At 39.2% G+C, this 18,989-nt stretch overlaps 1 protein-coding gene across 1 annotated transcript in view; it reads right to left on the reverse strand.

The window, feature by feature from the left end:
* Positions 1-18,989, reverse strand: part of LOC111273815 (uncharacterized) — a gene marked incomplete at its 5' end in the record, with an annotated part of 63,603 nt that overhangs the window by 30,685 nt on the left and 13,929 nt on the right. The window contains 3 exon segments of the mRNA XM_022855785.1: positions 2,238-2,281; positions 5,458-5,502; positions 9,216-9,376. Of these exon segments, the coding sequence (XP_022711520.1) occupies positions 2,238-2,281; positions 5,458-5,502; positions 9,216-9,376 (250 nt within the window).

Consider the following 18,989-nt stretch of genomic DNA (forward strand, 5'->3'; position numbering starts at 1 on the left):
TATATACATTTATATATATATATAAATACATTTTTTATATACATTTATATATATATATATAATCATATGAGAACGTATTTAATTTTTTTTCGTAAGTAACGACGTATATAGGTAAGTTTTTTTTATTTTTTACGCTTTCATAAACGCAATTTCTCAACTAAGCAATGCCATCAAAACAAAAAAGTGGCAAAAATAACAAGTTATTAAGAAGCTACGATTAAGCCAGTTAGAGAAACGCACACAAAATACGAAAAAATTGTCCTTATCACAAAAATTATTTTCCTTGTTCAGAGATACAGATTTCATTTTGTTCATGCACAAACGTTTCATTGAAGGTGCACCAGAGGGCGCAATGGATAATGCATATTGGCTGGTATTGTTTATCTTCGTTAAATATCCTTCACTCGAAGCAACATCAATTATATAGTATCTAAATAGCGTGCGCTTGAAGGTATGTGGAAAGTACAGCTGAATAGAATGAGGCAAACATGATAAAGTTATTCCAAACATAAAATCTACTCGGAAATGTTAAAAAGGGATCTCATCGTAAAATCATCATTTTAAAACTGCAAATAACAGAAATTTCACCGATATGACCGCGATGCTTGTGCGGCTCCACAACCATTTACATATAATTAATAGAAATACATTTAACGGAGCGTGAGCGCGACTTCACGACTGCTCAATGCAATCCTTCAACTGGAACTATCTGTAAAATACTTTATCTGGTCAGATTCGGGAAATGGTCGCCTCGACGATTGCTTTACTAATACAATTTAAGCACTGTCGGTACACGCAGCTACTAAATACTGCCTTGCTTTTTTCGTAGAGAAAAGAAGTTTTCTACGGAAATGATTAGCGCGCCGGGCATGCTTTGAACTAAAATTATGTACAGATACAATACCCATGAGTGTAAAGGAACACTCGATAATAATTGCGATTCTATGCTAGCTGACTATCGTCTGCTGATGGTATCGCCGAAGCCTTGCTGCCTTTTCCCCACGCTTAATTGATTCCGCTTGTTGGGGTGGCACGTTGCTATGAAAATGATGGAAACACTCCATACACCTCGCCATGCTTTAAAATTCCAGTACTTCAAACTAGTGCGAGTTCAAAGGATTTGAAGAACTTTATGATCGGCAATAGTCACAAGCCTTTGTTGAAACAGCTTGACGATTTCCCAACAAATTTAGCCTAACTGTTAATGTCGCTCATACAACCGTCGGTGTTAGTAAACAGCCTACGATTGTATGCCACAATACGCGAGAACGTTACGATCCATAAGCGAATGCTTGAACGATTTTCTGTAGTTGTCATGTGTTAGCGTGTGAAAAGAGGATAGGCCCACATTAAGTAGGATCGACAGTTTTCAGACGGTAACCGCAGGGCGTGAACGGCCGCTCAGCATTTTAGTTGTACTAACTAAACGTGCTTTAACCTTTTTTCAGGTTTAGAGGACACATTTAAAAACGAGATCGTTTGTGATACACAGTTTGCACAATACTTGAAAACCGAAGGATGAGGAGACAAAAAAAAAACTACTATCTTGTATTAACGAATTTCAAATTGGTGATAGCGATTAAGAAATTAAACATCAGCAGTCATTGACTGAAATATACAGGCGGCACTCACGCTGGCGGAGTGGCGCACTAACTCGCGCGAAGGGGTACATGTTTTAGGTCCCTTATGTTCTCACCGTATTTTTTCGGATTCCGTCAGCGTGGGAAAGCGCTGACAATGTTTCCGCCTGTTTGGTTTTCCACCGGTGAAATAAAGTTGTCCAATTAAAGTTAGTACTTTGTTTACATATATGCCTAATTTGAATAAAGTGAACGATAGCTTGCGAAATAAATACGGACCGTTCCCCGACACGGAAGAGGAACTCGTATTAAAAACATTGACTTTGTACCGTCCATCCATTAAATGGCGTATTCAAAGGGCCCGTCAAAAGATTGTTCATATTGAAGTCTAAAACGCGCTTCTAATTTTACGAAAGTACCAATTTTTGAATTATCGAATTCAAAAGAATTCATAAATATTTCGAATGTAGCTAGTTTAGCGCTTTTATTTTGTGAATGTCAAACCTGCGTAAATACAGGCAGAGAACTAAGACAGAATGTTATATCGCAACGGAGGGTCCGAGGAAGAGATAGAGTCAGGTAGGAGACGGATAGGCACGCGACCGCGAAGCACAGCTAAATTGAGAGTCAAAATGTCCGTACCAATATCAAACTTACGATTCGTAGAAGGGACCAAGAGTTACGCCCCTTGCGGCCAGATTCTGAAAACAAGAAAACAGTGTAGAAAAATAAGTATCCAATTAGTCTACAGAAAAAAAGGCTAAAAAATAGACCATTTGCATCGGACGAATATGTTTCTGACTGCATTAGTAGACAGTACTTGCTCGAATCTCGTTAGATAGGCACACAGCTTTTTAAGTAGAGGTTATAGTCAGTTATTGGAGTATATATATATAAATCGAGTAGCGATATGGAATAATATAACGATATGAAGAAAGAAACAAGCTTGAGTCCTAGATGCTAGTTTGATAATGTTTTATTTGAGAAACCCGTATACTGCAAATAAAAAATGTCTTTGCATACCCCAGTAAATGTTCTTAATATATTCGCAATATGCGATTAGCAGCACTGGCGAACATTGGGGTATAATTGACCTCCATATACCTAGCCAGTGTCTCCTCCCTATCATAAGGTCACTAAAGAAGACTGAATAACGGAAGCTTCTAACATGCCGTGAAATATATCCGTTCTCATATGTAATATCGCTAGGCCGAATTTCCGCTAACATATACAACATCTCGAACATTCTCCGATATTCTTAAGAAGACCTAAACGGTTTGATGTTACATAAGAACATCGTGCCCTTGTACCGAATTCGATAGTCTCGCACAAAATCAGTCAAGTGGAGTACCAACTCGCGTTGCTTTTTTCTGATTTTTGGTCATGTCTGATTATTTCGTGACACATTGGTATGTAGACTGCCATAGAAGGCGATGCTGGATTTGAATTTCAAAAAACGTATAACCCATTGTCATTGTGAAGTGTCATACAAGACGGTTGAGGTGACGAATCTATAAGGCGCCGTCACGAACGGTCGAGGATGCCAGCCTAAAGGGTCCACAATATCATGAGATGCTACAGAACGTGGTTCCATGTTTGGCACGACTCACTGTTTAAGGGTAAGAAGCCTCTTAAGAAGATGAAATTACCAAACATAGCAAAGATGCACTGAACAGGAACACTCTGGAGTTTTATCCGCTTTTCCTGCAACCTAGCAGCCCGCCGAATGCGACACCCGTTCCTGAAAGCATTCGCGTCATCTCTAAGGAAGATCCCTTCAGTAAATGAAAGAGGTCTCAACAGATTGTCGACAGTGACATATCAGGTTAACCATGTTACGAACATATTTTTTCATGCACTATTCTTATTTCAGATTTCTCCTTTTGTAGCCCAGGTTTTTAACTTGGGTTGCCCATTTGTGAACAGAGAGCTATCGCATAGGTAAATGAAAAAGAAAAAACATTTATTGTGTTTTATCTTGCTTTATTATATTTCGTAAATGAAATATATGAAATTACCAATGTCTATCTCGAGTACAAAAAAACACTGGTTCATTATACGCAGAGCTTCAGCTAATGCAGCCATTGAATGAACACAGAATTGTAAAAATGCGTTACGTGTTACAGTGGACAAATATAACCAAGTAATTTCTTAACATTTATAATTCATGTTCCATGAACGTTCTCTGTTGCCGATTTTCTAATTTTTACGGTTTTTTAACTTACATCGACCGAAATCGGGTAGAATCAATTCTCGTCTGCGACAAAAATCTGGCTCTTCATATACAAAGCTTCTTTCATTGGCTTGCGATGAAAAAATTCAAAGTATAGCCTAACCTTCTCTATTAATACATTTACTGCTATTACAGTGAAATCTAACGAAGTTACCAAAGTTCTAGGTCATCCGAAACAAGGGGCTGAGTTGTCTGTCACTGCCAATAGTTCGTCACTGTCAATGTGGGTTTTCATCGCTGTCACCCGTATAAGCCGTAGTGAGGCAATGTTGAAACGAATCTATGAGGGCGAAAACAAGTAAAGCCCATCAAATGCCCTACTTGCAAAAAAACTAATTGCCAGCTAGGTAGACCTAAGGTTTTAGCAGAAAGCGCAAATACGAGATAACTTTCGAAGCTGTCAGAAGATAAGGGACCTAATGTTATTGTACAGGAGCTGAAACACTCTACAGCGGTTCATAGCATCGACGAACCGACAGTAAACGACAGAAACGAATTTTGTAATTTACTGCTTCCTAATCCTCTGTCGTAGGGAAAATTAGGGTATGAAATCCTTGATCATACCTACCGTTTTACGTGTGCGCTACAAGCTATCAAATACAAGATGTAGGTCAACCTATGAAACTTGTACTTAAGCCTAAATCGAACGCAACTATTTGAAAAATTGGTCTAAAGTGGGCTAACATTTTACTCAAAATAAAGTACTGAAATTTGAAGAATCTCGAGTTTGTTTCTGCCAAGCATTCCTTGATCAAACAAGTGCCTAAATTTTGCCTCCCCCCTAGTAAACTCCAAGTTACCACACTCAAAGAATCTTGCCATTGATATTTTAGTCAGCAATAAATATCTCACATCTGCTACAGCTCAAGAAACCTATACTTGTTACGCATTCTGTCATGAAAAAAACAAACAATTTAGAAAATAATATTCTATTATTTTCCGACACCAGAGGAAAAGAGGGCAGTTTTCAATAGAAAAAATTGTTTGTTCACATCCGAAATGCTTGATATACTTCAGTAGGTAACAATAACTATTTGTAGACAGAAATATTATCCTTTTAGCATTTTTGTTAGTAACAGATATGATATATCCAAATAGAATTAATGAAGCTTGAAATCACTCTGGGTGTGTACTTCCAGGGCAGCTTACAGAGTTTTCTCAAAACTCACCATGACGTAATATGTAAATTCAGGGGGAGAAAGCGAACGCGTCTCAGCTGAGCAGGCGTTTTGCTTTTACGTGAAGTAGCATTCTAGCAGGAGCGTCGTTTGAAAGCTAAATGTTTGGTATTCGGTATGTTATTTCTATTTCAGTTCAACATACTGTCAACTAAACACAACTTGTAAATGTGAAAGTAACAGTAATGTATGTGCGATTCGTTGAAGCATGTATATAACAGAGAAAAAACGCAAACGATATAAAAAAATGAAAAATATCACCGTGCCTGAACATATGTTAGACGTATACCATGAGATTGATAACTAATAAATATGCAGACAGGATTTACGAACGAAACCGAGGGAAAGAAGTGATTGACGATAAGCATGAAAAAGATATAGATAGTATTCAGGTAATTTGTTTAATGCAGCAATCGAAATCATCATTGTAATGTTCAATCTAATATTCCGAGTTCAGTTTTCTTACCTTCACTGGCGACAGCCATCAGGGATTGAGTCGAGCCATCTACCTCTACAACAGAAACAACACAACACAAAACGTCGATTACTTACTGAACATCTAACTCCATATGTATATATATATATATATGTGTTTACTTTACATGATGCAGAACGTATCTGTGCAGCAGACGAATTCTGCTCAAAACATAGAAGCCGTGATAAGCAACACGTGCAGCGTCAGAAGTCAATTTCTGTTAAAATACATAACTACACATATTATTTTAAATCTTATTTACTTAATATTGCTCAACATATTTAATGGTCAAAGACATAAATTTAGTATAGTTAGTGCAGACCTTGCCTAAGCCTGTGCCATTCCGTCACCCTGTTTTTTGGCACTTCGCCAAGTTCTAAAATATCATATATATCTCCGCATATAGCGAAGGAGATTAACATCGTAACATCCATATTGGTAGATATAGTTTTTTATCAGTACATTAGGTAAATGCTCCGCGTGTTTTAAGAAACGACATTGGCCTTTGAAGATTATTCGCAATCTCTACTAGCACTTTTAAGAAGCACTTCATATAAGTTTGGGTCCAGTGTCGCCTAGCTCAAGTTCGCTTTAAGAAACTATTTTCCTTTTTTACATGGCTGCTTTTGTTCTTACTTCATATTACAGTCATGTGTATATATTTCCACATACATACATATATATATATATATATATATATATATGGAGATCGTCGGCAACATCCATGTCAAAATGTTCAGGAAGACAGCCATGGGAGTTGGCACGTGATGTGATTATTACCCAACCTACAAACAGCTTCAACTTTAGGCTGCCATGACATTACAGCAGCGGAAGAAGCGATGAATAAGCTAACAAGGCGAAGAGCAGCCATAATAAGCTTTACGAGTCGAAACAGACGAGGGGCAGTTTCGACACCTGTCCCCACACCAAGGAAAGATAGAAGCTCTCGAAAAAATATCAACATCTTAACGTGCAGCTATCAAATTCAAATGAAACCGAGAAGCTGGGCGGGTAGTCATTGCAACTTAGGCAAACATACAGCTCAATGGCACATACTGAGGTTTCACCAATGAAACCATATTAAGCATATAAAGGCATATTATTAAGACTGATAGTTCATGGATCGCGCAGCAACCTCATTCAATCATTCGTTGAATCGCTGTTCGGCTTCTAGACTGGTGGCTACTGCTTCAACTAAGGGCGACTACAAGTGGCCATCTTGCTTAGACGGAAGGTCAAAACGATGTCTGGCCGACTAATTAAACAGGCGGAAGCCTCAGACCATTTGACGTCGTCTTTGCCACTTTTGCTATTCTGCTTTTCTTCTATATACATATCCGGTGCCCGGAAGTATCAATCTGTCATGGTCATCTTACTGCCATTGCTACAGAAGTTCTGAGCATTCCTACTGCTGAAGACGTTCTGCCCGTACTACAAAGTTATCACACAAGCAGATATAAATATGGTGGTGATCTCGTTCTGGCAGTCATATTCATTGCAAAGTTGTGCCTTGTAAGAGAATTACGTGTTGAAATAGTGTGTTTAATTGCCGTTTCTCCCCCAGTTTTATGTATGACAGGCACCACTTCAATAGCTTACAAAATCCAACGGGCCATTTTAGTTTTGGTTGAATGCGTTCGGATCTGTTACGGCCTATCGTAACCGATCTGCAAATACCTGTCGAATGGTGTCAGGTCTGTCCGAATTTCCGCTAACGTTATTTTATTTGTTCTGAAACTCGAGTTTTCAACGCCACAGGAAAATATTTGTGGAAAACGCAATAGCAGATGACGCAATCCTGAGCTCTCAAGCGTTTTATGCTATAACAGTACTTATATCGAGTGGTGCAGCTGTTTATTTATTTCTTACTTATACGGAAACGTTCTAGAAAAGCTGATAATAAGAATTCTCGCTTCTAAGAACTGTATGTCACGATTGTTACACTGTATATATATATATATATATATAGGACCTTATTCGTTGCAATATGTAACTCATTATGTCATTCACTTACATGCCAAAGATCGATTGCAGAAATTACGAAAGTTCGCGGTGAGAATGGATTGACCTCATTAGAAGGCAAGCAAAAAATATTGAAGCACTGATATTACCCATGATGAGGGTATAAAGTTATGCTACTTCTACACCTGGATACTCTCTCTCTCTCTCTCTCTCTCTACTGCAATTAATTTTTTTCCGGTAACTTAAAATTCCCTACTTATTGCCAGGTTGATATTCTATAATCATATGTTTAGATTAATTAAATTTCACGTATTTTAAATACCTGTCTAATATCGCTTAATGGTGACAGTTCTCTACTAAAAAGGGGTGATGTGTAATGGCGCAGGAAGTGGCCTAGGTTAGTCCTACCTTTATTTGGCCTGTAACCCAGTACTATCGTTATGTTGTCCTGTGTATTACAAGTGACGTGACCAATTCCGAATATTCTTTGATGTTTGTAGTTATGCATATACGAACCATGTCATAACAAAGCGTCAAGTGTATCAATCCCCCCCCCCCCCCCCCCCCGGACATGTTTGCGAGGCGGTCATAGCATGATTTATTTACTTCACAAAAACACGGACTTCTCATGTAGGGAAACCATACAAGCTGAACACTACGTTTAACGGACATGTTTCCTCTCACGGCACTTTGACGGCTCTCAAACACAGGTTTCTAGATAGTGATTTTTTTGCTAGGCAAACGTGTCCGCTTGGCTTTACTTGTAGCATATAGCATAACATGCAACAGATACTACGAATCAGACTTGCAGGATTTGCAAAAGATTTGCGAACGTAGTAAACCGATTTCTTTGGATTAGAAAAATACTATACCTTTTAAATATGATTTCCCAGTTTCTTTACGGCGCCATATGGCACGTAACATGAATAGTTTCGAAACGCAATTGCTTCTAGTAGAGAGGTTTCGGTGTAATCCTATCAGTGGTTCATTGAAACGTAGTTTCGCCTTTTTTACGATTTTCTTCACAAACCCCGATTGAAAGCACAGACTCAGCGTGCGCGTCTAAGTTTGGGCTGCTTTAACTCAAGTAATAAAAGAGCAAACAGAAATCTTTCCCAAACAACCAAAGAGCATTGTTGTGGCACTACTATGTATACGAAATTGCATTTGACAGGATTTTGCAGGGGAAGCAAGGTGCACAATAGCAACATGAGGGTAGTATCAAAATAAAAACTCTTAATTCAAAAAAGCCCAGGAATAGACTTTGAGTGGTTCGCGTTCATGAGCAGCAAAAGATACAGTGATCAAATAAAGGAGCCCAGTAGCTGCGAAATTCCATGCGGCCACACTTCACGAGGGAACGGTAATTCGTTGAAAAGTAAAGCTAAATAGGTAAAACACCGGTACGACCACTTTTTTTTTTCTGCATTCTGTGATTCTGTGGATGCAGCGAGGGCGCTGGGAGCGCATTCTGAGACTTCTACAAATGCTTATTCTCTAACACTTCAAGTTGTATATGCGATGTATCGTGTGATTTGGAACAAACATTAAAAGCTATTGGACTGACAACGCAGGGACGTTTGGAATATTTCCATTTTTCATTTGATTCATTGTATTCACATCTATATCTACACAGATCTAATAAGGTAAACAATACATAAGAACTTTCATCAATATATATATATATATATTTTCGCAATGGCCTCTTATCTAACATAGGCTTGTAACTCGTATATAACAAAAAAGAATGAAATTCAATTCTGCTAAAATATTTCATGGATACTAACCTTGCTGTGCTTGCGTAATGATATTGCTTCGTTGGGTCAGAACTTTCGAGTATACAAGAAGGTCTCCTGAGGGGCTTGATCCACCTGGACCGCCTTCGCAGGCGCCACAAGCTTCCACCGGACCGCTCGAGCTGCGGCGCCGCTCAATGGGGTCTTCGTTTCTGTAAGAAAATACAGCCAAGCAGATATAAAAAGAAAGAAAAATACCGCGTCGATTGCGCAACATAATTAGCTGGATACGTAGATTTACACCGCAGGAAACGTGCGTGTTTTCTAGAATAAATCACGAGTTTACGTTGATAAATTGGCAATTCTACAGGCAATGATCGCGGAACCTCCCATATCATCATCTAACAAATGTATATTTGGTTTATTAAAATCTGTTTTATATTCCGAGACATATTTTTTTGTTTAAAGGAAACTATTCCTGCTTAATTTAGTTGTACGCTTTGTGACTTAAATTCCTTGAAAGAGTCTCCTTTTCTATTTTTATTTAAAGAAAATATTCCCTACATATTAGTTTTTTGGGCTCACGAAACCCATGTATCTCTAAAAAGTAATCCGAATATTGATCTTTGGTTTGATATAAGAGAGGGGAACCTTCCGCGAAGTATGCTTTCCAATTATGATTTTTCTTAATCAAAAAAAAAAACTATTTAGGCCAAATTAAAACACGTAATTAAGGCGCGAAATACGCGTCCTTTCTGAGGCTTTCATTTTATTAGGTCAAAGCTTGTCAGCAGTAGCTCCCATTAATAATCTGTCAGATTACATAAGCAGATACAGATATTCGTTACCGTAGTGTTATATGTATAGATACATACATACTGAATAGTCTAAAAATGATTAGCTATTTTTCTAACTAGATGCCCGTTCAGTCACATACATTAGGCGCATATGAGCCGCATCGTCGATGCGGTGTTATTTTAAAGCTGAAATTCTGCAGAAAATTGTTGAAATATATTCAAACATAAAATAGAATGTTTCAAAGATACGCGAAATTTCTGCAGGTCTTCGTTTTAGTTTACAATTTTATTACGAAAAAAGGTACAAATTTTCAGATACCAGGCCCATACAAAAGTGTATGCTGTCCACAGTCAAGATGCCTTGTCCGCAAAAATGATCCTGTCGCTTTAGTTCTGGAATTTTTTTTCTTGTGAAGGGTGCTGCTCGTTGTGGGCGAGCAATTCTAGGAAAAATTGATGAGACTCCCCGGAAATAGGGCAACCGTCGGCAAAGGATTAAACATCCAGTCCCAAACGCTTTCAAACTATTTGGGAAGGCTGGCTATGGATGAAGCTCTATGTTTAAATGCCGACGCAAAAGAATTTGCTCGATCGAAACGTTACAGAAACGCAATGAAATCGAGACATTTTTAAAGTGGTTGATCGGGGCGGTAACAAGTAGGTCACATACAGCCATTATGTATAAACAAGAAGAAAAAATGTCCATCATAGTCTCTGATAAAACCCACACCGGTGCCGAAAAAGTGATGCTATGCGCTTGGTAGGATCGGAAAGATATCGTCTATATTAAATGTATAACTTCTTCGAAATTTCTTGTCATAGACTGTGAAAATTATTACCGTTCTGGTTAACATAGCACCAGGTTATTGATTCACAAATTTTGAAGCACGAAATTGTTTTGTGGCGCATTCCATCCGTTTTTTTCTGGCGTACGTTCAGTCTTAAATACCCCCTCCCCGCTTCCCCACAAAACAAAAGTCTTAATTCTATGCCGAACGCACCCAGCCCCTTGTATGTACATAAATATACATACCTACACAAAGCCTTAATTACTTGGCAGTCTCCGCTTGCGGTGACAACATCTGGAACGATTCGGAAACATCATAATTTCTTGTTCTCTATTGCCCCCTATAGCCTACATTAATCGCGAAGCTTGTAACTACGATACCCGTTTTCAATCTATGCAAAGGATTATGAGACTGCCATTTTCTATGGCTTGGCTCAGTTCTCACTTCTGGCTTCTGCTAATTCTCACGTTCAAAGCTCAGTTGGGAAGAAGAGTAGTTTGTTATTGAGTTGGGTGAACGTATAGAGAGAGAGGGCTCTGTTACTTACATACTTAGTCACTTACATGCCTCTCCCGCATTTTGATTCCCATCCGTTCATACCTAGGACGCAGATGAATCTCAAGCGGCAAATGCCGCAAGCCTTTAAGCCAATTCATCGTTGCCACGCAGCAGATAACACAAGGCCACAAATATTAAGAGAAAAGCTACAATGCGTCCTTGCATTCATCTTCGCTAGAACACCGCGAACGGCGAAAGACTCCTAAATACTTATTACGGACGGAGAATTTGTTTATTATTTAAGAAAGAAAACTTCGGCCATTGCTGATAAACCGCTCATGAAACCGAGGGCCAACTGTCAGATTTGGAAATATATCTCGATTAAACACTAAGTAATGAAAACATTCATACAGGGATTGTTTTCAATAACATATGAATCAGCAGTAATTTTGAGACAAAATTATTTACTATTCTTTAACCTTATTTTAAAGCTTTTCACGAACCTTGCCTTGGTCTTTGAATTATATGCATCTAGTACTACGGAGATTAGATAGTAGGGAAGAACATGCCGACCAGTTTTCACCAACGTAATCATATATGATTGATATTACTTGATGATTCAGGCTAAAAACTATTTACCGAAAATCAATTTATTTCACTGGAAATGTATTAAATTAGCTAGCATTAGTCAATGGACTCCTGAAACCCAGTAAATAGCTATACCAAAGGCTAATAATAGAAGCGATTTACGAAAGTCACAGGCTCATGCTTACATCGCTGTATTGGAAACCTCTAGTTTTGTAGACATAAGGTTTCCCTTTGCGCCTGTTCTTGTCTACGCGCTAGATTTGTTGACCAATATAGACCACTTGCATACTGGCAATCGCTAAGCGGCCTCTTCTACCTCTAGCCCAACCTGGCAGCTTGTAAGTCGCTTCTAATGCTATGACAGCTATCGTCTATTCATAACCCCTCTAGAGGTGAGCAGACGGCCTGTATCCCATGCATCGTAACGCCATTGCCCACCATCCTGATCGCTCCGGGCAATAGAGCTTGATTGCTATTTGACAACACAGGTGCTACCCACGCAACGGCCAATATCCCGCCTGCTTGCGATGTATCTCATCTATCAGTCATATGCGATGGCTGCGGAAACGACGTAGATATTCAAGACACAAAGGCACGTTCTTCTTTTTTTTTTTTTTTTATCAATTTAACTGTGCCTGACGTACTATAGTGATCCTTCATGTGGTCTCTTATAGTTGCTTGTTATTATATTAGACGATGTATGTATCAAAGCCACGCAGTAATAGGGACATATGTGCACACACGTACATCCCCTTTCACATGAACCTTTTTAGGCCAAATGCGATGAAGCGGGATCCTAACCTATACTTTACTATACAAACACCGATCCTCGCGTCGCGCATCGATATAGAAAAAGTTACTGTATTGTCGTACGCTTAGGTGCGCGTTCAACTACGGCATCATTACGTGGTTAGGTAGCACCTCGTACACGTTGCCATTAGGGGCAAGCTTAACTCTATAGAGAAAGCCCAAAGCAAAATAAAGAACGAAAAACCGTGTAGTGAACAAATAGTAAATTTGAGCAAGTTACATTTAGTTCTATAAGGTCACATGTGTCTGCAGAGTACAAGTAATAAATATTGTTGAATTTACTGTTGGATTAATCGATCGTCTACGATTGGCACGATGCAGACCCAGGCGTACTGATGTTACACTGCTGCCAGCTTGATCTTTACAAAGCGTTTTCTTAGGCAACAAGTCAGTATCGTTAATATATACAATTTTTCCATCGGTTCACACAATTTTTTATTTATAAAGGGGTGCAGTCACCAGGCGGCATAGTCACTGAAATAAACCGCTGTTTAGAGATCAACCGTCGCTAATGATGCTTTCATCGCAATCAACAACAGCAGCAGCTGCAATAGCCGTTGCAACAAGATCATTGCTATCATCAAGGCGTACTGTATGCAATGGTCATGTTTGGCTAGGAAGTCGTCAAAGTCAATATGCCCCTGGAGAGTCATGTATTAGCCCTTTTCCCAGTTTATTTGCGCTCTCCTCTGGCCGGCCTGTTTGCCAGATCGAGAAGAACTCGTGGATCCGAATCCCTACGCAAACTGGGCCAATTTGCAGCTAGAACCAAAGGCACCAAGCTCTGGCGGGGCATGGACTTCGAAGTTGTGCAGAAGCTAAATGTAGTTCTTTCAGATCAAATAATGTTACTTATTTTGGGCCAGCGAATAGTTGCTGCTTCCCGATATATCCAATAGGGGGGAGCTGATCTGCTGTAGAGTTTTTCAAACGAACGCTATAATTGGTTGAACGACTATAGAGGCACCGGTTATTGCGAACGGGGACAAGCTGAAATACCTTTCTTCTTGCCTACTTCTTGCCGCTAGCAGAGAAGTCAAGAAACTTCCTGAAGAGATAAGCTGACGCATTTAAAGATAAGTACCAGGCGCTCTGTTTATTTGGCAAGTTAACGCGACAACGGCCCACCAAACTAGCACTGCCTGAAAGCCAGCGTTCGTAACGTTCGTTTGAGCGAAAAATTATTTGAGGCATCGAACCATAATTTGTGTTGAACGTGCTTAAAGATGACTTGTTATTGAATAAGCCTACATAGAAATGACCATATACCATTATGAAGAAAACGAGCTCTCTAGACGGTGTCATTTCTGCGAAATGGCAATGGTCTTCGAGCAGAAAATGCCAGAAGAACAGTTTTTGCTTAATCGTCACCGGTAGGTAGCGTAGGTGATACTTAAAAACACGGCCTCAAATATAAAAATTGACTTTTTTTATTCAGTGCTTGATATTCAATTGTTTCGTTATATAGAGAATTAATGCCTATTTCCTTTGGCAGATGATACCCACTCGTTGCTTCTCCAAAAAAACTACGAAGCCCTTTGTTTCATCATGGCTTTCTTGATAAGAATCATATGGGTCATCTGTCTTCTATGTATCAACTTGTCTAAAATATTTCCGCTTCACCTAATTGCCGATGTAGACACTGTTTACATAAAGCGGATGAAAAGGCAGCGAAAATCGAATTCTCCTTTAAAAGCGGTTATTCCGAGATGCTGTGTTTAGACGGTGTCGTACACTGCACGACAGGCGTGCTACGTATTTTAGACCTTCTTACATCTTTCTGGGTTTAACGCCACTGACTATCACATCCTGCATTTTAGGCGCTCATGAAGGGACCGCAAAGAACAAATCGTTAATACAATAGCTGAAGGCATATTAACGAATGTAAACACTTGAGTTTTTCTTCACCGTTGGCCACAGTTGAAGCTGGACTATGGCAGTGACCGGCGAATGTTGAACAAAAACGTCAGTGTTCAGTCCCACAAAGCTCAGCCAACCTTGTATGTCAAATCATATCATTCATAAACGTATGCAAACCCCACGCCGTTCACAAACAACCATTCTGCGGAGCTAAAGGCACCATATGGTGCAAACTCTGCGCAGGAAATGGTGCTAGAAAAATGGTACAAGAAAGATGAAAAGTCTATAAGAAAAATCTAGAAGACTAGACCATATAATTATGGCGATAAACAAATATAGACTACTAGAAACGAGCTCGACGCTCTTAACTAGGTAAGTAATCTTATATTTTAAACACATTTAGTCCTTTCAATGGAGTAGTTTAGTTCGCCGTTTCTTGTTCTATTTTAGCGACTCCACGTAAAACATCAGTGGCTGCTTTACTCGAATTTCGCAGGTTGCATAATGCTGAAACTGCGTACGCTACCTTTATTGAAACTTGTCTCAGATAGTGCCAAGACTGAAGTACTTGTGCTTCAATTTTTATGCATTGCAATACTTTCACGCTGCAGATAAATAACAGGGGCAAGTACAATAAATGCAATCTTTTTAAATGATTTACCAACAAGTTGCTTTCTGGATGGGGTAACTTTTCCCGTATCTGCATCCCATCTTCCATGGCTTCTGTATGTACTGTCATACAATTCAACAGACTTTAAAAGCCGTCGAAATCAGATTGCCTATAACTGACTGCACGATCAGTCATTTACCAGTAGATCCCTATAAAAAGAATCTGCAACGCTTTAAATGATAGACCAGCATTTTACCGAGTATGTCGTTACTACGGCCTTATAAAAAATAACCATAATGTTTTATAGACGAAAAATGTAAGGCGGTTCCGAATTAGCGAACTACTGGCAAGTGCTGATTTGCACCGGGTTAAAATTGCATTATACAACAACAGCAATGTTTGACTTGGGACATGGCGTACACAGCATGTGCATGTACGTCACATATATACATGTGTATGTGTGGTTGATTTCAAGCATTTTCCGCTAATAGATGTTTTCCTCAAGGTTATGCCTCGTTGGCATGGTAGGCTCGAGTACCATATAATGAACTGTCATTTCATCGACACATGCGCCATCTAGCGGTATATTGTGCGCTTGCCAAAGCAAAATATAAGTGGAACTTGTATGAGTCGTCCAGTCATATTCGACTGTAGTTTGCCACCTGTGATTTGAATACCTATTTACATTTAGCGAAAAGGTCGAGGTATGGAGGTATGGAGTCTCTTAGCTTAAAGTCATCAGTTGTCAAGGTGTGCTGGTGCTGTGCCGCTAGTTCACCTCAAGCAGAACTGCACGTGGCGATCGCCATCGGCACTATATCTAGTTTGTTTGAGACCTCAGGAGTCCCGCTGGGGAAATCGACTTCTTTGAGACAACCAAACCGCCAGGCAAGCAGGTCGTCACAGGACAAACCATGACTGTAAATAATAAAGCTAACATGGTGGAAGAATAGAATGGGAGTGGACATAATCAAGACGGTGTTTGCATGGAGGCAGAGGATCGAGCAGGCGGCTAAAACCGCTTAGGCCAAAAAGGCCTTTCGTTACAGTTTTAAGAAACAAAGCCGTTGGGCTGCTACAGTTAATAAAGGTGTTTTCGGCCATCTCAGTTTGCTTTCTTGAACAATCGTCTATATAAAAACCGCTGCTTCGAAGGAGGGATGCGTGCGAAAAGGATTGGCCTACTCCCTTAACGCTACAGTTGCCGCAAATACTTTTCATCTTACCGTACTGGCCAAGCGTTCAAACCGGATGGGATGTTCAAAATGCAACAGGCTATTTTGCTGTTCTCTTTTTATAGGATATTTTCGCCCCGAAAGAGAGTAAACTATTGATAAGATGGCGGAAAGAAGAGACGTAGCGCAGGCTTAAGTGACATGTCGAGAAGTACATTAGTTAATAAATTATTATTATAAATTAATATGCTTTAAGTTAATCTTTTTGTTATTCACAGCAAGATTTCGTTCGATCTGCTAAATTTATATAATATCGAAGTTTCAACCGTGTTTTATTGATTGCACACGATACATTCAGTTTCCTGGTAGATATTATTATGGCGAAAAACTATTTTTGTTTATTTTTGTCTAGGAGTATTAATATTTTGAGTTTTTTTGTCCAAAATTGTATGAAAACTTCACTTGTGCCATCGAGATATCGGCGTAGAGTGTACTATATATATATATATATATCCTGATTTGTGGACCATCATTCGGGCATTTTAGATGAGATCACGGAAACTGCCTTATTGATCTAGCACGTTACAAATCCAACAGAAGCTGTAATGGCATTTCGCGAAATTTCACTCGTTTCAAACCAGCCATAAACATTATTACGGCCGCTGCTTAAATTTCGCGGGTACTCCCGAAATTCGAACAAAGCAAATAAGCTCGTATTTGACAGTAACAAAATGAAGAAGCGAATCGACGAGCTACAGCGTCGGATAGGCGAAGGGCAGTAGTTTGAGGACTAAGAACAAACAGCGAATCATGAGAAATCCCAGCGGGCCGCGCTGATCTAGTAGCACTGCCAGGCGGTAGATCAATGCATCATTGAGATTAAAGGGGAGCTTGCAACCCGCTTTCAGGAGAAAGAGCTCAGATTGCCGAGAAGTGTTTTCAAAACATTCGTTCGTAAACATTTTGTAATTTTATGTGGACTAGGTGAGCGCAGCTGATTAAGCAACCTACTAAAACTCTATTTTTATGTATTTCTAGCAAAGATACAATGGAAGGCGAAGTTTGTCGCATTGGTAACTTTATTACAGCAGCATTGGTTCATTTATACGCAGTGTTAATCTATGTAATCCAAGAGCATTTGGCGGAAAAACCTAACACCTTGAGGTTTGAGCTTGGTCTAATGAGAACGTCAAAAGCTACAGAGTTCAAAAACGTTTTGTGCACTTCACGTCAACGCCAATCGGAATTCGAGCTTCCTGTTGTGTCGAAATTAGTTTTTTTCCTTGGGACGGCACTTTCGGGTCAGTAATAAGAGCGTATCAAATGGGGGGTCCTGGCTGGTCACCGGTAATAATAAGTGTACTGAAAAGAAGTTAAAAGTTTAACCCGTCCATGCTTGAGAAGGGTACTCTTTGTCTGCTTTTTTGCTCTTTGTCTACTCTTTGTCTGTACTTTTGTACTTTGAGACGCGGGGATTCGTCTGGTGCTTCGATAAGCCGAGTTGTTGAAGCTTTAAGCTTCGGCAAAGCTCATCTAAACGCTTTTTGCAGCTAAATTCAAAGTGAAGGCGCAATGTTATACAGAAAGAAATCCAATGTCGAATTCGGCTACTACTAGGTGGGCGTGGATTCTTTAGGGGAAGGTACATAGCAGAGGCCAAATGAAACGGGTTGACTAAAATAGATTATGGGAAATGGTTTTTGGGTATTTAGAGCTACGGGTCAAATTAGCCGATGATGCCGCGGTTGTGAAAGAAAGACAGGTTTTATATATATATATATATATATATATATATATATATATATGTAATCTGTATTACCAATTGTGCCTGCATTGGAAGCGCAGTTCAACGAGAAATCGAATTAACTTCTTATGAGCATATTCAGCAACCAGTGTCCGTCACGTCACCTTTCTTTCAACTTCGGCTATCTTCAGAAGTTTTCTAGTGTAGACAAAATCAGTTTACTCAATGATGGTAACAAAGAAAAAAAAAAAAGATAAATGGGCAGACATGGGGACCCAGATCTTTTTATTTGAACTTTTGCGACATAATCTTGCTTATGTTGTATAGAAACTATTTTTTTTTATTTGTAGTCTACTCAAAAGCAAAATTTAGAAGCGTAACTAGAGTGGGTAGTTATTAGATTAGATACTAGAATAGATAGTTATTGTAAACTAAGAATCCATTTTGTTGCTACTTAGATGTCTAGGCCCATACAAGTTCGAAAGATATGTTTATCTTTTCTCAGATTAAGTAAAAATAGAATACTTCTAACCTATATGTGGCTTACATACACATAGTTAGTTGTGGTTAGGAGACAGGTTTTATAGGTTTGGCGCTCCATTGCAGTTTATTCCAGCATTTTTAGCGTCGTTTCACGTCCCAAGTGCTTAGCCAAACGCTCAACAACAAGTGTGTATCAATCATTTCCCGTGAATAAAGGGAGCCGACCTGTAAAAATGTTCGAAAATTTCTATTTTTCATTTTAGCGCGCCTCTCCTACGTGCGACACATACTGGCTAGCGCCTAACTAGAATATTCATAGTTTGTCTATTTACTAAAAGTCACTTTACTTTTTTATTATCGGCAACATCAGCAGCTATTGATCTAAGCCCTCTTTATAAATATCATGCGAAACAACAACGTCGAGCGGCGTTTCTCGCCATCATTTTGCGTGTTTCGTTACCCAGCAAACGGT

The sequence above is a fragment of the Varroa jacobsoni genome, unplaced genomic scaffold, assembly GCF_002532875.2.
Source record: "Varroa jacobsoni isolate VJ856 unplaced genomic scaffold, vjacob_1.0 scaffold_228, whole genome shotgun sequence".
Lineage (NCBI taxonomy): Eukaryota > Metazoa > Arthropoda > Arachnida > Mesostigmata > Varroidae > Varroa > Varroa jacobsoni.